The sequence below is a fragment of the Alligator mississippiensis genome, chromosome 12 (genome assembly GCF_030867095.1).
Source record: "Alligator mississippiensis isolate rAllMis1 chromosome 12, rAllMis1, whole genome shotgun sequence".
Taxonomy (NCBI): Eukaryota; Metazoa; Chordata; order Crocodylia; family Alligatoridae; genus Alligator; species Alligator mississippiensis.
In genome coordinates this window covers 40236704-40259177 of record NC_081835.1, presented here as the reverse complement: position 1 = coordinate 40259177, position 22474 = coordinate 40236704, and the positions used below count along the sequence as shown (strand labels likewise).

At 49.8% G+C, this 22474-nt stretch overlaps 1 protein-coding gene across 3 annotated transcripts in view; it reads left to right on the top strand.

The window, feature by feature from the left end:
- Positions 1–22474, top strand: part of FANCD2 (FA complementation group D2) — a 208938-nt gene that overhangs the window by 11135 nt on the left and 175329 nt on the right. For all 3 annotated transcript variants that reach the window (XM_059716123.1, XM_059716124.1, XM_059716125.1), the window contains 3 exons: positions 121–188; positions 2506–2609; positions 4190–4253. In XM_059716123.1, coding sequence (XP_059572106.1) covers positions 121–188; positions 2506–2609; positions 4190–4253 — 236 coding nt within the window. The remainder of the gene's footprint in view (positions 1–120; positions 189–2505; positions 2610–4189; positions 4254–22474) is intronic.

Here is a 22474-nt window from a genome sequence, read left to right as displayed (position 1 = left end):
TGGATGGCTTCCTATAATATGCAAATCAATTTGTATTTGATAAAATATTATGCAGTTTATGTTACTAAAATGTTTGTCTTTGGTTATTTACTTATCATGTTCTTTACACTTTCTTCTTAGCTGTGGATCAAGCAACTTTCCAAAAGAAACTCTCTCAGATGCTGAAGAAACACCCGTTCTATCCACATGTATGTAGCTGACACCAAAAATTTTAGGAGAGGATAGTTTGTACAGTACATGACTGTGGGGACTACCTATTCTAGCAGGCTGTTAGCATAGACTAAAAGCTGGTAATTCAGAATGTGTCAGACATATGGCATTCAAATACAGCTATCTCTGGTTGTATCCACCAAGTCCCCACACTCTTGCCTCCTCCTTCAGAACAAATGATCTTTTGGCCTCTTCTTCTCAGACTCCTCTGTCATTCTTACACTAGTCCCACAGATCATGTGACATTGTTTTCTTCCCTCAGCTCATATTGTCCTTTCCTCTCCGTTCCATCTTTCTTGAACTGTCATATCTGACTCAGTAGGCACCAAAAGGGTGGTTGGTGCATGCGCACCTATCAAACCAGCCCCAGCACACACATTGATAAACTTGCCTTTTATAAATCTGAGAACAAACATTTTCCATGCATCACCATGGCCAAGGTTTTTACCCTGTCCATTTTGGCTCCATTCTTTTGTATGTACACTGCAGGAAAATAGAGATTGAGATGCCAGGAAATCTAACAGGTACAAAAGACAGATACACCATTGGAGAAGGAGGGTCAGGTCAATTGCTTAAATTCTTAATGGAAAATTATCTTTTAAGTTTTTTGTTCAGCATCTAACTGTTTGGGTAGCTGACAGCAGTGGAGTCCTTGTCCTGTCAACCTTTGTCTGAATGTGTTCAGTTTGTAAGGGCTTCTCTTGCTTTTCTCCAAACAGTGCCACCCAATAGGGCTGTGTGAAATTTCACTGGCTGTTGTGTTTTGACACTATTTCGACTCATTTTGAGCTTGAAACAGTGAAATTGAAATGAAACAAAGGGCTTTGAAACAGCCTCAAAACAAAACAAGGCTTGTCGAAACATTTAAAAAGTTTTGAAATGTTTTCAGTTTTGAAGCAGCCAGGTAGTGGGAGATAGGAGAACCAGGGCTGCTCTCCCAGAGGCTCTGCAGCCCCATGTGGCTCTCTCCGCCTCCTGCGGCCGGGCTGTGGGAAGCTGATAACAGCGCAGGGGAAGACAACTGAGCCTGGGCTCAGTTTCCCTCCCCAGTGCTGTGATCAGGCTGGGGAAGGGAACTGAGCCCAATTGCTCAGTTCCCCTTCCCATCCCTTTGATCGCTCTGGGAAAGGCAATTCAGCCCAGCTGGGCTTCCCCTTCCCAGCACTACGATCATGCTGGGCAAGGCAACTCAGCCCAGCTGGCTTCCCCTCCCCATCATTACAATCGCGCTGAGTTGCTGGGCTGAGTTGCCTTCCTCAGCATGATTGTAGGGCTGGGGAGGGGAACTGAGCAATTGGGCTCAGTTCCCTTCCCCTGCTCCCCAGTCCCAGGCGACAGCACCCGGCTTCCCTCCCTTATGTGGCAGGCAGGTCGGGGGCTGCAACCTGGGAGGACTGGCACAGTCCCCAGAGCCCTCCTGGGGTTGCGGGCTCCCGATGTGCGTGCCGGTTGAGAGAGGCTATTTCGAGCTTCCCTATTATAGCCTATGGGCTAAACATCAAAACAGCATTGAGACAGCATCACTGTTTCGACGAAACTAAACGGAACAGCAGTTTTGAATTGAAACGAAATTCGAAATGAAACACTGTTCCGTCAAAACCTCGAAACGCAAGTCAAAACGGAATGGTGCCATTTCAGCTGTACCGCCCAACATGTGCTTGAGACCATTTGTCCTAGCATTCCAAATGTTTTTCGGATCTGCTGTTTGTTGGATAGGATTCCTTCTTGTCAGCTGCACAACATAAGGTTGCAGCTGGGACTGGGCCCTTTGAATTACAAGGAAAGTAACTGTTAAGTTGGCCCCTTACAGTGCATCTTCACTGGCTCCAAACTGCCTTCAAGGGTGCCACTAAAAATAGGTTCCCAACCACCTATTCCTCAAACTCCAAAACTGGAACCGAGATGGTGAGAATGCCCTGGGGAGCCCACCACTTCCACTTTTGAGATTTGTCTCTCAAGATCTCATCATTACAATTCTAGTTTTGGAGTGTGGGGAATGGATATTCAAGATTTATTCTTAGAGGCAGTCTTGAGAGCAGTGTGGTGTCAATGTAGCTATACCTTCATGTGAACTAATAGCGGAGCCAGTATCTCCTTTTGTAGGTTCTTAGATTATACAACCAAAGTGCTTCCTCCCCTATTTTGTTTTTTTTCCAACGGCTCCTATCCAGCTGGATGGAGTTAGGACTTTTGGGCTACGTTGACAAAAAGCTCCCTTCCCCCCTCATCATATGCACAGTAGTGTCATCATGACATCTACTCATTTGTGGGTGACTTGTCTGTCTGTCTTTGCAGGTTGTGCAGGACTTTATCAGTGGTTTAGAGTCTCACATTCAGGACAGAGACCTGTTCAGGAACTGTCTTCTGCCTTGTGCTCCTACCCGCAGCGAAGGTGCAAGGTCTGAGGAAACGTATTTCTTTCTTCCCTTCCCTAGGAGTTACTGTGACTAAATATTTATAATTGTGGTAGAAAAAGTTTTTATTTTGTTAAGACAGCAACAATAGTTACTTATACTGGATAAAATCTGTATCCTGTGCATAGGAATGGCTAGATTGAAGCACAGTACTTAAATAACAAAGAGTTACAGGCAGGGAGGCATTTGCTAGCTGCTTAGAAAGTGATGTGCTCCAGAACAATTATTTTGGGATTGGTGCAGTGCCTTTCCTTGACCCTCTCTAATTTTTACTCTGGGAACATTATTAGAGCAGGTGTTGGAAGTTAGAGGTTGAGGTGATGTTGCATACAGTAAGTAAGATTTAGGTTTAGGCAACAAGCCCATTTGTAGATGTACTCAACATTTTCTAAACCATGTTAACTAATTTGCATCCTACAGTTTGAATAAAATTTCAGCTAGGATTAAGGATTAATAGACTATCGTTGACCATCATGGCAGGGGGCACTGGCTATACACCATCTATACACTTGACAGCCCCTTAACAGAGGTTGGAAGTAATTAGGAGGGGATAATAAGCCTGTGTAAGCACTGCTGCATTGTTGCAGTTATCTAAAGTGCTGTTCCAGAAGCTGTAATTGTCTTGATACTTAGCTAGGGGAGATGTTGTTGACACATTTGACTTTTTAAGGATATTACTTTGTGCCTGATAGCCTCTATTGTTTTTCAAAAACCCAATTGAGTTTACCTTGCAGGAAAACTCCATTCGAACCGGAACCAACTTGAATTCAGACTACAGACGTCCATGTGTATATATTTACAGCTGTAGTCTGGATTAAACCTAGAAAAATGGAATGTCTATAAATAGTCCAAGTTTATAAGACTGGCGGAGGGTGCCTACTTAAATAATATCTTCAGGAGACTTAGTAGGACCTCCAAAGGCTCAGCTTTCCAAACCCAAAGCAGTCTTCCTAGAGCATGAACTGGGGTGGGGGGGAGGGGGAACCAAAGATGATTTACAGCTAAAAGCTGAAGTATAAATTATCTGTGCCTCAAAATTTCCCCTGACTACCAGCAGTGGCATAGGTTAGATAGTCATCTTTAATAGTGCCACTAACAGAGAAGACTGCCTCTCTTCATTTTTCTTTCCTGTAGATGTGTTAGTATTGGTCCCCAGTTGTATTAGGAGAATTCAAATAGCATCCCTTGATATTCTCTGGCTTGACCACTTGTGTCTATGCTTGTGTCCCAGTAAGGTACATTAGTGGAGTTTTAATTGTTGGTGCTGGGCTAGAGTATGGCATCTGTGGCAAAATGGGTATTATAAACCACTCTATTATATACCTCTAAAAGGATCCCAAGCTTTAGAAAGTCTGGAAATACATAGTTATACTAATGCATTGCTTTGGGGAATAGACTACTTGCTAACACCTCAACCATTCTCTAAGACTGATTGGGGAGAGTATCTTTGCTAGGAAGAGGAAGCCATAGTAAACACATTATTTTTTCAGTTCTTGGTGGGCAAAAACTGGCTATTCACATCATGCATTTTTTTAACAACGATAATAGAATGTTTTTGCTTACAGGATTATGGTGCATTCGTACTGTGAAAGCCTCATGAAACTACTACTTGGAATTGAGATTTTACAGGTAGAGACCCTTTACATTTTTCTTTTCAGTTGTTTTCTTTTCAGTTGTTTAGAGCTTCAAATGCCTAATTTGGGTACTGTGTAGGCTTTCCATAGAATTGACCTAATGCCCCTAATATGTAACTTGTTTTTCTTGCTATTCCTGTCCTGAGATCCACAGAACAGCTCTTCCAGTTGAAAAGGATTAGAAAAGTGAGGATTATGAATGGACATACAGGAGAAGAAAGCTAGGATGTCTGTAGGATATATGCTCTGAGTTTCAGTCTGCCTTCTGTGTCTTGAGACCACCTGAACAAATTCTGCTAGTAATGGGCCCTGTATTTGCTACACAAGTCTGGCAAAGTTCCATCTGTTGTTTTTATGCTCTTAAAACAGCAGAGGTTAGGCTCTCTCCACTGGAGAAGTAGGGAAGGTTTCCATAAAAGATCCTTTTTTACTCCCCTGGTCCCCATCACCACAGTTCTGAACAGTTCAAGCCTTCACACATCCTGTGAGGTAGTAAAATGCTACTGTATTTTCCTACATACAACACATACTTCCCCCCAAAAAATCAGCCCCTAAAAAATGGGGTGCATATTACAAGTGGGGAAGCGATTTTCTTCTCTGGAAAAGAAACAGGCCTGGAGATAGTGTATGCTATGAAGTTGCCAAGATGGCTGATTCCTGTATTAAACCCCTCACAGCCATAGCTATTGGCTGAGCACTGTAGCTAGTGGCTGGAACAACAAGAAAGCTATTAGTACTGTCTTCATGAGGCTTGTGATGAGGAAACAGCACTTTGTATACAGAAACTTATATAAAGAACTACTTACAGTAAAGAAGTAAGTCTTGCTACTACCCTTGCAAGGATCTGGCACCTAAATGTATGTGATAGGCTACAAATAGATCTTGCCCTTAATGTGGGAGAAAAAGTTTTCCTGGGGGGGAAAAATGTGAGCATTCAGGTGTCCTTGTTGCTTGTCCTGGGACAAAGCCCCCCCAAAAGATATGCAGGATAAGAGGTACTAATTCTTTGTCTTGCCCTGTTGTGATGAGCATCTGAACAGTTGTCCCATGGGACAAGTGGACTGGTTGGTCTTCCAGGCATTCCACAGTGCACTGCTCTGGTCCCAATCCCATCCTCTCTTTAACTGTGCAGCAGCTCTGGTCCTGATCACAGAATTCTACTGCACAGAGGTGTCAGGCCCCAGGTACCTGCCCCCACCTATTAATTGCCCAGCATGGAGACTTAATGCCATTTTGTGCTCACCACCCACCTGAAACAAGCATTGGAGCCTGCATCTGCTGAGTACCACCAGCCACCAGGAGCCTCCATCCATCTACCTAACCATTTGGCTGTTGGGGAGGTCATTCAACCCATCCACAACCCACCAAGGCAAGTTCAGACCTCCATATCCCTGCACACACACCCATCTATCCTCCCCTCACTGTGGCCCTTCAATCCAACAACTCCAGTGCTGTGAACAAGTGCCATAAGAACTGGACCAGGGATGAGGTGGTTCTTGATCTCACTCACCATCTAGAATGAGATCAAGAACCAGTGGATGCTCCAGTTAAGCCACTGAAACAAGGCATTCTTAATGAACTGTGGAGGAAATGGCTGCCCATGGACATGGGTCCAATGCCTGTCCAAGTGCTAGGTACTGAGGCATCAGTTTTTAAGGGCACAGGACAGCAGCTGTGTGTTGGGCACGCTCAGGGTCAGTGTCACTTGCGTTCACTACAAGGAACTTTCCTATATCTGTGCAGTCAATGATCTGGTCACATCTGGAAACATGGTGGACACAGTGGTGTGTGCTGCCCAGGAGAGTAATGAGGACTCTAATGTGACAAACATGCACGGTCCTTGCAGGCCAGTACAGCAACCCAGGCAGTGAGCCAAACTGGGGACTCCCAGCCCATCCTTCTGAGGCACACAGACACTTTGGCTGTCTGCCAGAGCCTTGCAGACTCTGAAATGGATGCACTTGTTTTTAGAAGACAAAATAGAGAAAAGAGATTTTTCCAAAGTAATAGCCAAATATGTGACACAAAGTCCTCCTGGAAACATAGTGTCCAGGAAACATGGTATCTCAGAGTGAGGCAGCTTTCTGGACACTCTGTTTTCCCAGGAGGACTTATTCTATGCCTCACTGTTGGCCATGACTCTGGGAAAATCTTGTTTTTCTAGATTCTGCCTTCCAAAAACAAGGCGTGTGTTTTATTTAGGGGTATGTTTTCAAGAAAATAAAGTATTCCAATTTTAAGGATAAAGAACTGAAACTTGGAGACAGATCTAAATCCTTATATGTATTTGGTGCCAATCTCCTAAACAAGGGGTTTTCAACCTTTTTTAACAAGTGTACCTCTTCTGTCTTAAAGTTTCAGCTCATGTACCCTTTATATTTTTTTTCTTGGTTTTAATGTAACAGGTACTGCACAGCTGGGGCAGAGCATGGGATGGAGCTGTGAGTGGCTTGTTTGGGGGGGCAGCTCCCACTGTTGCAAGCACCCTGGGAGGGTATGGGGAGTGTATGCTTCTAGATTTATGCATGGGGAAGGCTGATGCTGTGGGCTGGGGATGGGGCTTCTCTGAGCTCTTCCTGGCGGCGGGCTGGGCCGGGCTGAGCTCGGAGCAGGTGGCGGCAGCCCTGGAAGAGGGGGTATGGGAGGGGCTGCAGTCACTCCAGAATTTGCTGTAGCCCCTTCAACTCCCCAGGCCCACTCCCTCCCCCACTTCTGGGGCCTCGATATGTCCCTCCCCTCCCCCTCCCTTCCCTCACAACAAACTTAGCAGCCGGACCCAGATGTTTTCTACGCTGCTGGGCTGTGCTCCTGGCTGCCTGCGTGTCGCGCTGCAGCTGTGCACATGTATGTGGCATTTATCAGCCACGTTATTGGCCACGTCAGCCAGAAAAAGCCGATTGCTGATACAGTCAATTTTCCTTATATCGGTGCTGATCCACTATGGGACCGATTTATAAGTGCACCTCTAATTTTGTCTCCTTCATTCTGCATATCCCCTATGACCTTTATAAGTACCCCTAGGGGTACACATACTCCTGGTTGACCACCACTGTCCTAAATGATTCCCTCAATTCTTTTAACCAAAGCATTCTTCTTTCTTTAAAGAATTCTCAAGTTTATAGAATGACAAAAAAGTAGGGTTGGGAATGACCTCCAGAGGTCATCTAGTCCAACCCCTTTCTGAAGCAAGATCATTCCTATTCAAATCACAGTATAGAAATCCATTTGCCTAACCCAGGGGTGCTCAACCTTTGGCTCGTGGGCCGAATCCAGCCTGCAGAGGCATTATATTTTGCTCATGGGGAACCCCATGGGTTGGGAATTTGGCAGCAGGGGAGCAGCAGCAATTAATACCGCTACCCTCCTCCACTACCAAATTCCCAAGTTCCACATGGCCGGATTGGGGCTAGGCCATGCCTCCTTCCCCCTGGCACAGCTAGCTTGGGGTTGGGTCACATCCCCTTCCTCTACAGCCCCCCACCCTCCACACAGGCAGGTTGGGGTTGTGCCAAGCCGTCTTCTCCTACATGGCTGGATTGGGGCTGAGCTGCTCCCTGCTCCCTTCTGTGTGCTTGGATGGGGCCCTGTTATACCTGCCCCTGGGCAACAGATTAGGACCACCGTTGGATCTGGCCTATGGATCGACCAGACACTGCCCATTCAGCCTACTGGGCAAAAAGGTTGAGCAGCAATTCAAAGCTATGCAGTTAACCCCAATGCAACCACAAGACATAATACCAAAAACTGCCATGGGGAAAGCAGAGGGATAACAGTAGACAATGTACTGTTGCTGTAAGGGTGGTTAAAATACACTGAAGAGATCCAAATGAGAAAGCCATGCCCCCTTCTACAGAGGCAGGTAAAACCCCCACAATTTGTACCAATTGGGTCATAGGGCACAATTCCTTTTTGACACCAAATGTGGCAAATGGTTTAACCCTGAGTGGAGGGATAAGGCCCTCTAGCCAAAAACCTGTGGATTTTTATTCCACAGGAGCATTGATACACCCCAGTCAAAAAAGGCCCCGAACTGCGGGAGCATGGTGGTGGTGGCAGGATTGCCATGCTGCGAGCAATGCCGGCAACTCTGCAACATGCAGAGCCGCAGAAAGGGGGCAACAAAGACAGGATGGTAACAGTTCAGCCCCCCCAAGACCCAAGAGGACGATGGTGGCGGTGGGTTTGCTGTGCCGCAAGATTTACCAGCAACCCTATGGCATCTCTCGCTGCAGCAAGCAGGAGCCCGGAGACGGGACAAAGAAAAAAAGCCGGTACCAGTGTGGACGTGCTTTGTAGGCGCGTGCCAGCACCGATTTGCCAGCTGAGGCACCAATAAAAGCCCTGTGCTCTGGTCTGATGGCGGGACTGGAAGGAAGTCTCCGGCAGCCGAGGGCAGGCTCTGGCTGGAGTGGAGAGCCAGAAGAAGACAGTTGGTGGCAGCCTCCGTGTGTGGGGCTGCCCCCACGCGCTGACTCGGTGGAGTCAGTGCACTTACCCGAAGAGAAGACCTGGAAGCACTGCTGTGGAGAGGGCCGAGAGGATGATGACAGACCTACAGGACTGAATGAGAATGCCGACTGGTAACACGGCGTCCGTGCAACATCAGAGTAACAATGGGTTGGCTCTAGGTGGGGTGTAAGGGAGACAGAGCCCCGAGATCCTTGCGCTAACAAGTGACCTTAGCAAGACACCACTGAGCTGGGAGTAACAACAACCCCAAGATTAAAATTTCCATCAAAGACGTGGCAGGCGAGAAGCAAAGGTGGTCTAGGTAACTGGTGTCAGGGGCAAACTGTTGGCCTGCAGGACCACAGATGGCTCTGGCTGGCTAGAAAAGCCTAAGTGGGGAGCTCTGGACATGGCAAGTTACACATGACTATTTCCTTCAGTCTCTCATAGGACTTGCTTTCCAAGCTCTTCATCATTTTTGTTGCCTGCCTCTGGACGGTTTCTAACTTCTCCATGTCCTTTTAAAAATTTATAAATGTATAAAAACTCCATGGCCCACCTGTGCCACAACAACTGCCCAGCTCCCCAGCCCCACCTGCAATGGGCAGGGCTTGGCAGTGGGGAGCACTGGGCCCCCCACACTTGAACAGCAACAGCACAGAGTTGTCTGCCTGCCTGCAGCGCCACCCACAATATAGAGGCTGTGGGGCTGGGCCTGCCCCCACCCCTGCCCCTTGGGACTTGCCTTAGTCCCAGGGGGCCCAGGTGCTTCCTCCCCAGGCCAGGCTAGGCAGACCCCCTGAAACCTGCTTGCAGTTCCCCAGTTGATAACCACTGCTCTAGATGAGGCCTAACGAGTGTCAGGTAGAGACAGTATCATCTCCTGTGTGTTTCCCTTAATGCTTCTACAGGTGCATCCCAAAATCGCATTTGCCTTTTGTGCAACTATACTGTGGAATTGTACTACAGGCCATTATACAATAGGTATTGTACTCCTATTGAATCCACAATCTTCCAGGGCTCCCAGATCCTTCTCCATAGTGTTGCAGTCCAGCCACATGTTGCCCGTTTTGTATTTGTATTATTGATTATTCTTCCTGAAGTGTAGTACCTTGTATTTGTCAGCATTGAACTTCATCCTGTTAGATCTAGCTCAGTCTTCCATTCTGTTGGGATCCTGCTGAATTGCATTCCTGTCCTCCAAAATGTTTGCAATCCTTCCCAGTTTTGTGTTGTGTGAATATTTACTCATGGAGCTCTCTATTCTGGCATCCAAATAATAAATGCATTGAACAACACTGGGCTCAGGACTATAGGACACCACTCAACTTCCTGTCATTCTTATGTGAAGCCATTTATAATTACTCTTTGCTTGTGGCTATTGAGCTAGGAGACTTTGCACCTTGTAGTTGTTTTGTCTAGACTACATTTCTCCAATTTGTTTAAGGAGAAGGTTGTGTAGGACCTTGTCAAAAGCCTTGTCAGAAATCCAGATAGACTGTATCCACAGCATTCCCTACATCTACCTGAGTAGTTACTTGGTCAGAGGAGGAGAGAAAGTTTATTTGGCACAATTTGTTCTTAATAAATTCATGATGGCTGCTTTTAATCAGCCTTTCCTACATAAGATGCTAGCTAATGGACTTCCTTAGAATATGCTCCAGAAAACTTCCTGGGTATTGAGGTAAGGTTAACCAGACTGCTCTATATTTCCTCAAGTCCTCTTTTTCGCTTTTTTTAGAAGGGCATTATGTTGGCCATTCTCCAGTCCTTTGGTAACTTGTCCATCCATCACAACTTCATAAATATTATTGCCAAGGACCCCCAAATCTGTTGAAGTTAGATTAGGTTTGCTTAACAGTTTCCATTACAGCCCCTTTAATCATAGATCATAGACATTAGGGCTGGAAGGGACCTCAGAAGATCATCGAGTCCAGCCGCCTGCCCAAAGGGCAGGAAGTCAGCTGGGGTCATAGGATCCCAGCAAGATAAGCATCCAGTTTGCTCTTGAAGGTGTTCAATGTAGGCACTTGAACCTCCTCCGGTGGCAGGCTGTTCCAGACCTTGGGGGCTCGGACAGTAAAGAAATTCTTCCTTATGTCCAGCCTGAAACGGTCTTGTAGTAGTTTATGACTGTTCGACCTAGTTGTCATCCCTCGGGGCGCTCTGGTGAAGAAACGTTCCCTCAGATACAGGTGGTCACCCCTAATAAACTTATAGGTGGCCATCAGATCACCCCTGAGCCTGCGCTTTTCTAGGCTAAAGAGCCCCATGGCTCTCAGCCTGTCATCATAGGGTCTGCTTCCCTGACCTCTGATCATGCACGTGGCTCTTCTCTGGACTCTCTCAAGCTTCTCCACATCCTTTTTGAATTGTGGAGCCCAAAACTGGACGCAGTACTCCAGCTGCGGCCTCACCAAGGCTGAGTACAAGGGGAGAATGACGTCCCAGGATTTGCTTGAGAAGCATCTATGGATGCAAGCCAGCGTTTTGGTCGCTTTACTAGCCGCAGCATCGCATTGCAGGCTCATGTTCATCTTGTGGTCAGTGATGACCCCCAAGTCTCTTTCTTCCATAGTGCCAAGCCTATAAGGATGCTGCGGGTTTTTTTTCCCAAGGTGGAGAACCTTGCATTTATCGGCGTTGAACACCATCAGATTCTCGTCCGCCCACTTGCTGAGCCTGTCCAGGTCAGCCTGGATCACCCGCCTGTCTTCTGGTGTGGGTGCTTTTCCCCAAAGTTTGGTGTCATTGGCGAACTTGGCCAGTCCGCTTCTGACTCCAGTGTCCACATCATTAATGAAGATGTTGAACAATATGGGTCCAAGGACAGAGCCTTGGGGGACCCCACTGGTCACAGGACACCATGATGAGTGACCTCCATCAATTACTACCCTCTGGGTCCAACCACGGAGCCAATTTTCCAGCCAGTGGATCGTGGTGGACCCAAGGCGACAATTGGCCAGTTTCACCAAGAGGTGATCATGGGATACCAGATCGAAGGCTTTTTTGAAGTCAAGATATATGACATCAATCTTTTCTCCCTTGTCCAGGTGATAGGTCACCTGGTCGTAGAAGGAAATGAGATTGGTCAAGCAAGACCTACCCGCAACAAACCCGTGCTGGCTGTCCCTTAAGATGTTGGCGTTGGCCAGTCCATTAAGGATGGCCTCTTTAATAAACTTTTCTAAGATTTTCCCCGGGGTAGAAGTCAGGCTGATGGGCCTATAGTTAGCCGGATCCACTTTCCTCCCTTTCTTGAAGATAGGCACCACGTTGGCCTTCTTCCAGTCTTCGGGCACTATACCAGAGCGCCAAGAGTTTTCAAAGATCCGTGCTAGAGTTTGGGCTATGATGCTCACCAGCTCCTTGAGTACCCAGGGCAGGCTGACTTGAAGGTATTCAGCTTCTCAAGATGTTCCTTCACAAGGTCAGCATTAATGGAGGGCAGGGGATCACCCTCACCCGGACGTCCCTGTCCCATAGCGGGCATGGGCGTCCCGTGGGACTGATGAAAGACCGACGCAAAGTACCCATTTAATAGGTTGGCTTTTCCTGGGCATCATTTGTCAGTTGCCCCATCTAGTTCAGCAGGGGTCCAGGGTTGCCCCTGGTTTTCCTCCGGCTCCCCACATATCTGAAAAAGGACTTTTTATTGTCCTTGATGCTCGTAGCTAGTTGGAGTTCAGTTGCAGCCTTGGCTTTCCTGGTATGCTTCCTGCAGGACCGGACCAGCGCAGAATAATCCTACTTGGAGGTGACTCCCATCCTCCATCCTTTGTAGGCCTTTCTTTTTAGCCTCAGGATGTCTGCTAGGTCCCTGGAGAGCCAGGGGGGCTGCTGTGCCCTCTTGCTGCCTTTCCTCCGAGATGGAATAGACTTAGCTTGTGCACTGAGGATCGCTCCCTTGAGGAGCAACCACTCTTTTTGAACTCCCCTCTCCCTGGGGTCATGGTCCCTTAGGGCCCCACTGGGCCTACTGAGCTTGTCAAAGTCGGCTTTCCTGAAGTCAATGACTTCTGTGTTGCTGACTGACTTGCCAGCTTTTCGGCGGATGGTGATGGTGATCAGCTCGTGGTCGCTGTCACCCAGCTTCCCATCGATCACTAGGTCACCGACTAGGTCATCCCCAGTAGCCAGTACCAGGTCGAGCAGCGCTTTGCCTCTTGTTGGCCCATAGACTTCTTGAGTCAGGTAGAGGTCATCCACGCACGATAGGAAGCTTTGCGACCGCTCGGATTTTGCTGAGCGATCCTCCCATGAGATGTCCGGGTAATTGAAGTCACCCATGACAACCATGGTCCTGGAGCATGTGGCCTCAGCCAGTTCTCGGGCAAACTCCTGGTCAAGCTCAGGACTTTGGGTGGGAGGTCTGTAGTAGACTCCCACCATTGTGTCCCCTGTGCCGTGTTCCCCACGGATTTTAACTGAGAGGGTCTCCAATCATCTACCCTGGTCGCCAATACCGGCTTGCAGGGACACGTAGCTTTCCTTAACATAGAGAGCTACACCCCTGCCCCTTTTATCTACACGATCCCTCCTGTACAGGGTATAGCCATCTATCCCCGTGGTCCAGTCATTGGTGGAGTCCCACCAGGTCTCCGTTATCCCTATGACATCATAATTATTTTCATTGAGCAGGAGGATGAGCTCCTCCTGCTTATTCCCCAAGCTCCTGGCATTTGTGTACAGGCAGGCAAGTGTCCCCTGGGGGGCTCCTTCCTTGCCCACAGATTTTACCAGGGCCGGGGCAGGGGTGGGCTCCCTTAAGTGCCTTGACCCGCTGGCTTTGCAAGGGTTGCTCAGCGGGCCAGCAGTGGCAGTAGTCCCCCCGTCCTTGCTCCACCGGGCTTAGTTTAAAGCCCGGTGGAGCAAGTCAGCTAGTCTGGCTGAGAAGAGCCTCCTCCCTAGGGGAGAGAGGTGGAAGGCCATCTCTTCCCAGCAGCTCGCTGCCTCTCTCACCAAAGAGCGGGCTGTGGTCATGGAATCCAAAGCCTTCCCGATGGCACCAGCGCTGCAGTCTTTGGTTGACTACGTGGATCCTCTCCCTCCTCAGCCCATAGCCTGAGATTGGGAGGATCGACGAGAACACCACCTGTGCCCCCAGACCCTTTAGCCCCCCCCCAAATCCCTGTAGCGCCTCATGACCTTTTGACTCTTGCTCGTAAATATTTAAAGAATGTACCTTTTTTAAGGCTAAAATTTTCAGTCTTGCACCACAGATCTCTCTAACCTTTTTCCAATGTTGAGTCAGTAGCTCACGTGTGAGAGCAGGGGTTTTAAATCGGGATTGGGCAATTCTTCTGGCTGGAGGGCCACTTAATGAGTTTTGGTGAGGTGTCGAGGACTGCAAGGGTAGCCGCACCCCTTGACAGGTGCCCTGTCCCCTGGTTGCCAATTTTGGACTTGAAGTTCTGCCCCTAAACCCTGACCTTTCCTACCAGAAGTCCATCCCCTTGCCCTGGAAGTGGGAGGGAGGGTGCTGCCATCTTGAAACCAGAAAAAAAGCAAATAATATCCTAAAAAAAATTAAACATGTACTATAATTTATTTTAATTTTATTTAAAAAACATTTTTGTCATGATTTATGTGTGTTTGCTTAGTGTAGCTAGAGGGGATTGCATAATAGCTTAACAAACAAGCTTACTCTTGTATATTGTATGGGGGTAATAGGGTGTATGTGGAGGTGTGTGGTGGGTTGTGGGGGCTGTGTGTGTAGGGTGTAGGTATGGTGGGTGGGGTGTATGAGGTGGGGGGGTTAGGTTTGGAGGCGTGTGGGTATGCTGGGAGTGGGGGAATACGAGTGTGTGTGGGGGCTGTGGAAGGGTGTGGGTGTGTGTGTGTGGCTGGGGGGAGGATCCTCAGAGTCCCCGGAGTGTGCAAGTCCCTGGATCTGCATGTGGTGGCAGTGGGTGGCACCAGCCCCGCCCATCCCCATAGCACACAGCTCCGTGTGCTCCCACCCCAGTCCCTGGCTGCAGGCAGTGGCAGCGTGCAGGGTCAGCCCCACTGAGCTCCGTAACACGCAGCTGCCACCCAAGTCCCTGGTTGCACATGGTGGCAGCATGTAGGGCCAGCTCCACCTGGCCTGTAGTGCTCCTGCCAGAGTCCCTGGCTGCATGTGGTGGCAGGGTGTGGGGCCAGCCCCATCTGGGCCCATAGTGTGCAGCTCCCATGCTCCTACCCCAGTCCCTGGCTGCAGGTGGCGTTAGTGTGCAGGGCCAGCCCCACCTGGTCCAGTAGTGCTCCTGCCAGAGTCCCTGGCTGCATGTGGTAGCAGGGTGCAGGGCCAGCCCCACCCGGTCCCATAGCATGTAGCTCCTGCACTCATGCAGCATGTGGGGCCAGCCCAGTCGACTCCATATCACACAGCTACCCATGCTCCCGCCCGCTTTGTCCCAGCGGGTGTCCGTGGCCTGGTGGGGCCCATACCTGAATTCCCAAGCTCGCAGGCAGGGAGGGCTGGAAACAGCCACAGGGTGGCCAGACGAAAGCCTCTGCCAGACTGGGGCGTAGCACTCCCTGGCTTGGGAGTGGGGCAGGTCAGGCCAGACTGGGATGGGGGGGGTGGTTGCTTAGCAACCAAAGCTGCACCTCTTGCATGTTGGTGCTGTCTTGCAGAGGGACAGTGAGGGCCGGGGCTTACGGAGGGGCCCACAGGGCTGGATGGAATTGCCTGGTGGGCTGGATCCAGCTTGTGGGCTGTACTTTGCTCACCCCTGTTTTAAGTTCACCTGGGACCCTGGGCTGGATCTGGACCATGGGGCTCCTTGAGGCTTGGATCTAGATGGTGGGGTCCTTGTGGACTGGATCCAGTCTAGGGTGTAAAGGCTGCTATACAGGTTGTGGTGGCAGTGGTCAGGGGTTCAGCAATGGCAGTGGTAGCAGCATGGATCCAGTGGAGGCAGTGGTGGTGGCAAGGGGTCCCGTGGAGGCAATGAGCCAAGCATGCCACTGATGTCCATGCCTAGAGGGGCAAAGAGTCCTAGATTCTGCAGCAGGCCATCCTCCACCCCACCTCCCAATGCTTGCCAGTAGCTTGGTGGGCTGGACAGAGAGGCTCTGTAGCCTGGATCCAGCCTGTGGGCCATATGTTCCCCTCTGTTAGAGGAAGAGTATAAGAGAGAGGGCATGTATGGAGTTATCTCATTCCCAACTATGATGAGTCTGGTCACGTTCTGAGCCTAGATGATGTCCCTGGCTATTGTGTTTAACAGCCCCTGATAGGCCTATTCTTCATGAATTTGGATAATCTTTTTTGGAACCAAATTATTGGCCTGTACAACATCCTGAGGCCAAAATGTTTCATAGATTATTTATGTGTTGTATCAAATGCTACCTTTTGTTGTGATATTGTACATCACTGCTTTATGGATTATGAGACATAATGAGTCATAGTTTCCTTATTCACATTTTCCATATGATTAATAATTTAATAGGTCTGTCATATCTTCTCTAAATCTTCTCTTTTCTAGGCTGAATAATCTTAGTCCTATGGAGTAAGATGCCCAGAAAACTTGTAGAACCTCCTTTATTGGAGATTTTCAATAAAAGACTGAGTAAGCATTTGTTTAGGATGGTTTAGTAACAATGCATTCATATAGGAAGTTGGACTAGATCAGTGTTCTCAATTTTTTTTGGTACCAGGATCCATCTGTACACATTGGCCAGTCTCGACCCAGTAAATAATTTAAGTAGAAAACAGCTCCCTGGCCCTGCTGGTGCCCCTCACTCCTGACCTCCTGCCTCCAGGCCCCAGCCCCACAATATGTGGGGCAGGAGGTGGGTGCCTGGGGCATGGGGGGGCATGTGCCCTCCCTGCCTTCCCCCCCACAGATTTGTGCTCCCACAGCAGACATGGGGCTTCAGCATGGCTAGACCAGCATGTGCAGGAGCCACCTCTGTGGCCCAGTAGGCGAGACCCAGCGTGGGAGGGCAGAGCGGGATTGTGAGACTTGTTGCTGCCACTGCTGCCGACAGGCCCCCAGTGCCAGTCATGCTGCCAGCTGCATGAGAAGTAATGGACGGGGGGGGGGGGGGGGGGGGGGGGCGGGACCATGCTACCCTTACCTCCTCCTGCTGCGGGCCACTCAAGCACCAGGCCATGGCTCTACTCTGCTGCCATAGCTTGGGTGCTGCTGCTGCCACTCCCCTCAGGCCATCCACACTGTCTACCATCCCATCTTACCTCCAGAGCAGACATGTGGCCTGAGGGGAATGGCAGCTACAGCCAGGCATGGCAGCAGAGTAGTGGTGCAACCTGGCATGTGAGTGGCTGGCACTTGGAGGAGGTGAGGGCAGTGCAACTCCCCCATCCACCCCGTCTCCCCGCCATTGTTTACTCTTCATGCTGCTGAGGCTGCATCTGGCACAGGGGGTGATGGCAGCAGTGAGTCTTGCTGCCCTGTTTTGCCATCCCATGCTGGGTCTTGCCCACTGGGCTGTAGAGGCCTCTTCTTTCCATGCCAGTCCAGCCAGGCTGCAGCCCTTTGCCTGTTATCGGTGTACAAATCTGGAGGGCACATGTCCCCCCATATCTCTTCAACACGCAGCCTGTGTCCCCCTCCCCTCCCATGTGTTGTCTATGCACCCCCTGCCCTATAGATTTACCTGCAGAGTGCTGTGGCAGCTGCTCTCATGCTGCCTGGCTGCTGTGTGCATATATACACATGCACATGGCGCTCCCTGCCTGATCCTCCTCCTGCTCCCTGGAGCCCCTTGTGTGCTGGAACTCTGCCAGCCTGCAAGGGGAGACCCGCCATTTCCCACACTTTTCTCCTTTGAAGGAGAATCAATTTTTAAAGTTTGTTGATCCATTTTTTAAGTTAGTACGTGACCCTTTCATATAGTCTTGTGACCCACTCTTGGGTTGTGACCCACGGGTTGAGAAACACTAGGTGGCCCTTGAGGTACCACTCCAATTTTATAATTCTACTAGCAAATTGCCCGTCAGAAATGATGGGACAGGGGGCAGGCGGGGACAGAGTCCTGTGTCCAGCCCCCCAACCTGGGGCTGGGGCCGCTCCCCACCGCTCCTTCGGGCCAGAGCCAGGGACATTCCTCCCCGCCCTGCTGCTTTAGGCCAAGGCTGTGGCTGCCCCCCTTTCCGCCCACTGCTTTGGGCCGTGGCTGGGCCATTCTGCCCCCACTCCCTCCCGCTGCTTCGGGGGAGTGCTAGGGCCTGTGGCAACAGTTGTGGTCATGGCTGTGGCTGGGCATAGCCACTGGTAACCCTCCCCCCCCCTTCCTGCTCCCTCCCCTCTTCCCCTCTGTCTCCCCCTCCCCACCAGCTGTTGTTAGAAACAACAGGAGCAGGGGGGGCCTTGCCCCCCTCCCCCACGGCTCCATCCCCTCTGTCATGGTGGCACTCCAGCCTCCATTGTCCTCCTTCTGGCCTCCATTGTCCTCCCTCTAGCCTCCACTCTGGCCCCTTAGTCCCTGCTGTCATGGCGGTGCTCTGCCATATGTCTCTGGCTGTCCAGAGCACTCTGATTGGCTGCCAAGGCAACCAATCAGAGTGCGAATAAAGCGTTACAGCCAGAGTAAAGCTTTTATAATATTAGACTATTTTGACAAAGAGGACCTTCTTTTGATCATATAACTGCTTAGTTTCTTTAAAAGCCTTTGGTGAGGAACCTTGCCCAAAGCTTTTTAAGTCTTCAATTCTGAGTCTTTACTCTCAGCCAATTATTTCTCGGGGGGGTGGGAGGGGAGGGAACAGGAGAGGATTACTTCAGTGGAGGGCTGAGGAGGTCAGAGCAAAATCCCAGCATTTTTGAGTGAAAACAAGATAATAGTAAGAAACAATACTAAAAGCTTCAGCACAAAGAGGATTTCAACCTTAGTTCTAGTATTTCAGAATTATATTTGATTTCTCAGAATAAATATTTAATTCGTTTTTTTTTCTAAAAAAACAACTGCCAAAGGAGTGTGTAAACTAGCTGCTCATAACAGAAGGTTCTAGAACCCATGTGTATTATTATTTATTATTGTTGTTATGTAAAAGTCTAACACTCATGCTAAATGCCTACAAATATACCCATCAGGTGTACATGACACTTCCACATTTAAACAGTTGACCTCAGAATTCCATACTTGAGTTACATCAGGTTAAATTTCTTTATTACATTAAGCTATAGCCAAAGTAAGGGTTGATATAGAGCCAGGACTCCTAAAAGGCAAATATTTTCCAGAATTTACCTGTCTAAGAATTAGACTTCAGGAAGGCCTTCGATACGGTATCCCACACCATACCGGTGAACAAGTTAAGAGGCTGTCACTTGGACTGCACGGTCCGGTGGGTGGCGAATTGGCTAGAGGGTCGTACCCAGAGAGTCGTAGTGGATGGGTCGGTATCGACCTGGAAGGGTGTGGTCAGTGGGGTCCCGCAGGGTTCGGGCCTTGGACCGATACTCTTCAATGTCTTCATCAGCGACTTGGACGAGGGAGTGAAGTGTACTCTGTCCAAGTTTGCGGATGACACAAAACTGTGGGGAGAAGTGGACACGCCGGAGGGCAGGGAACAACTACAAGTAGACCTGGACAGGTTGGACATATGGGCAGAAAACAACAGAATGCAATTGAACAAAGAGAAATGCAAAGTGCTGCACCTAGGGAGGAAAAATGTCCAGCATACCTACTGCCTAGGAAATGACCTGCTTGGTGGCATGGAAGCGGAAAGGGATCTTGGAGTCCTAGTGGACTCCAAGATGAACATGAGTCGTCAGTGTGACAAAGCCATCAGAAAAGCTAATGGCACTTTATCGTGCATCAGCAAATGCATGATGAACAGAACCAAGGAGGTGATAATTCCCCCCTATCAGGCGCTGGTCAGACCGCGGTTGGAATACTGCGTGCAGTTTTGGGCGCTGCGCTTCAAGAGGGTTGTGGATAACCTGGAGAGGGTCCAGAGAAGGGCCACTCATATGGTTAAGGGCTTGCAGGCCAAGCCCTATGAGGAGAGACTAGGGCACCTGGACCTCTTCAGCCTCCGCAAGAGAAGGCTGAGAGGCGACCTTGTGGCTGCCTATAAGTTCATCATGGGGGCACAGAAGGGAATTGGTGAGGCTTTACTCACCAAGGCACCCCTGGGGGTTACAAGAAATAATGGCCATAAGCTAGCAGAGAACAGATTTAGACTAGACATTAGGAAGAACTTCACAGTTCGAGTGGCCAAGGTCTGGAACAGGCTCCCAAGGGAGGTGGTGATCTCCCCTACCCTGGGGGTCTTCAAGAGGAGGTTAGACAGGCATCTAGCTGGGGTTATCTAAACCCAACAAGCTTTCCTGCCTATGCAGGGGGTCGGACTCGATGATCTGTTGAGGTCCCTTCTGACCCTAACATCTATGAATCTATGAATAAGCATACTCCCTGTGGTACCCCTTTGGTGTAGTGTGTTCCGTCTTTACAATTGTCCAGTTATGCTAGCCAGTGTAGAACAGGAACAGTACCCCAGCTCCATTGCTTCTCTGCTCTCTCTGCAGTCGCAAGTAAGTTAAGACATGAGGGCATGGGTGTCTGGTGCCTCTTGAGTCATGGGGGGCACATGCCCCCCCTGGCACCAGTCAGTAAGCGGGGGGTGGAGGGGTGCCCCTGGCGGCCGATCATGCAGCTGATTTCACTCTCCGTAACTCCTGTGGCCACCGGCCAGTTGGTGGCCTCACTTGCTGGCCAGCGCTCGCAGGGGGAGCACTGGTGCCTCCTGCCTGCCCCCCCTGTTCGCTGGCTAAACAGGGTGCACAGCCTGATGGGGTGCACCAGCACTCTCAGGGGGTGCACGTGCACCCCCCTACTCGTTGCCCCTGCATGAGGGAGGGATTTGATAATTTTCAAATACAAAAGGATTGTTACAAAGAGGATAGTGATCAATTGTTTTATTTATCCTCTGAAGAAAGGAAAAGAACAATGGGCTTAAGCTACAACTATGGAAATTTGGTTTAGGCTTTAGGAAGAAATTTCTGACTATGGGGGTGGGTAAGCACTAGAAGAGATTACTTAGAATAAGTTGTGGAATCCCTGTCATTGGAGTCGCTTTAAGTACAGTTTGACAAATATCTGTGTAGTCTGGCATAGACAGGAATGATCTTATCTTGGGTAGGGGCTGGAATAAATTACCTCCTGATGTCCCTTTTCAACCCTGTTTTTTTTTTCATGATTCTATACCAGGGGTGGGCAATTATTTCAGGTGGAGGGCCGAGTTTTGGCAAGTTTACTGAGTTTTGGCAAGCTGTTGAGGGCTGTGTGGGTAGCTTTGCCCCTTGACAGGTGCCCCACTCCCATGTTGCCATTTTGGGCTGGAAGTCCCACCCCTTAACCCCTGGCCTTTGCCACCAGAAGTCCCTCCCCTTGCCCCCAGAAGTACTTCTTTCAGCAATGGGTTTTGCCATTCTGGAACCAGAAAAATACCAAATTATATTCTAAAAAGCAAACATCTAAAACATTAATTATTATGATTTCAAAAAATATTTTTGTCCTGGTTTACATGTGTTTCTGTAGTGTACATAGAGGTGATTGTATATAATAGCTTAAAATGAAGTCTTACTCTTGTATATTGTGAGGGGGTGGGTATATGTTTGTGAGGGGCTATGGGTATGGGGGCTGTGGGGGAGGGTGTGTTGGTGTGGGGTGAGGGAGTAAGTGGGGTGTGGGTGGGTATGGGGTTTGTGGGGGTTGTGTGTGAGGGGAGAGTGGCTGGAATGTGTGAGGTGGTGTGGGTGTGAGGGTCTGCGCGTATGGTAGTGTGAGGGGGTGTGTGTGGGACTTGCCCTATGAACACACACACACACACACACACGGTACTGGCACAGTCCTGTGCTCCCAGTCCAGTGATGCAGCTGGGAGACAGATGGTGCTGGAGCAGGGTGGGGGCAGGAAGGCAGGGAAATGGCTAGGGGTGGGGCGGGGCTGGGTTCCTGCCTCCTGCTGCCAGCTCTCCTGGGTTGTGTTGCTCCTGGCTCCTGTTGTCTTTATCTGTTCCTGACTGTCTGTCAAATATTTTCTAAATTTGTTAGGGGTCCCGCAGGCCAGATCCAGCCCACGGGCCATATCTTGCCCACCTCTGTTCTATATACTGGGTGTGTCCACATGTGCCCCTAAGGCGCTGTTGTAACTGCACTGTTACTTAGTACTTCCTTTTGATAGAGATGCACTGATACATTGGTCCTATATCGGATTGGCAGTGATATAAGGAAAATTTACAGTATCGGAAATAGGCTTTTTTTGGTTGATGTGGCCAATAATGTTGCCGATTTTAAATGCCCTGCGCGTGCGCAGAGTCACAGTGCAGCACACAGGCAGCCAGGAACACAGCGAAGCAGCGTGGAGAGCTGCATCCAGCTGGTAAGTCTATTGTGGGGGAAGGGGCGGGGGGCAGGAAGGGGCCTGGTGGGGGCAGATCGAGGCCCCCGTGGTGTTGGAGGGAATGGGGCTGGGGCAGGGTCAGGGGCAGGTGCTGTACATCCGGGGCGGAGTGTGGCATGGGAAGGAGCCATGAGTGGCTCATCCAGGGAGTGTGTGAGGGGGCATGGCTCCCTCTGCTATGCACACCCTGGGAAGGCATGGGGGGGCGTGTACCCCTGTATCTGTGTGTGGGTGGGCTGGGACTAGGGTGATGCTGAGCTCGTCTTCCCTGTATGGAGGTGGAGGGCGGGGGTTGGGTCGGGCTGCGCTCGGGGCAGGTGGCAGTGGCGCTGGGAGGGGGGCTGTGGGCTGGTGCTGCAACCACCCCAAAATTTGCTGTAGCATTCCTCCCAGTGCTATTTCTGCCTG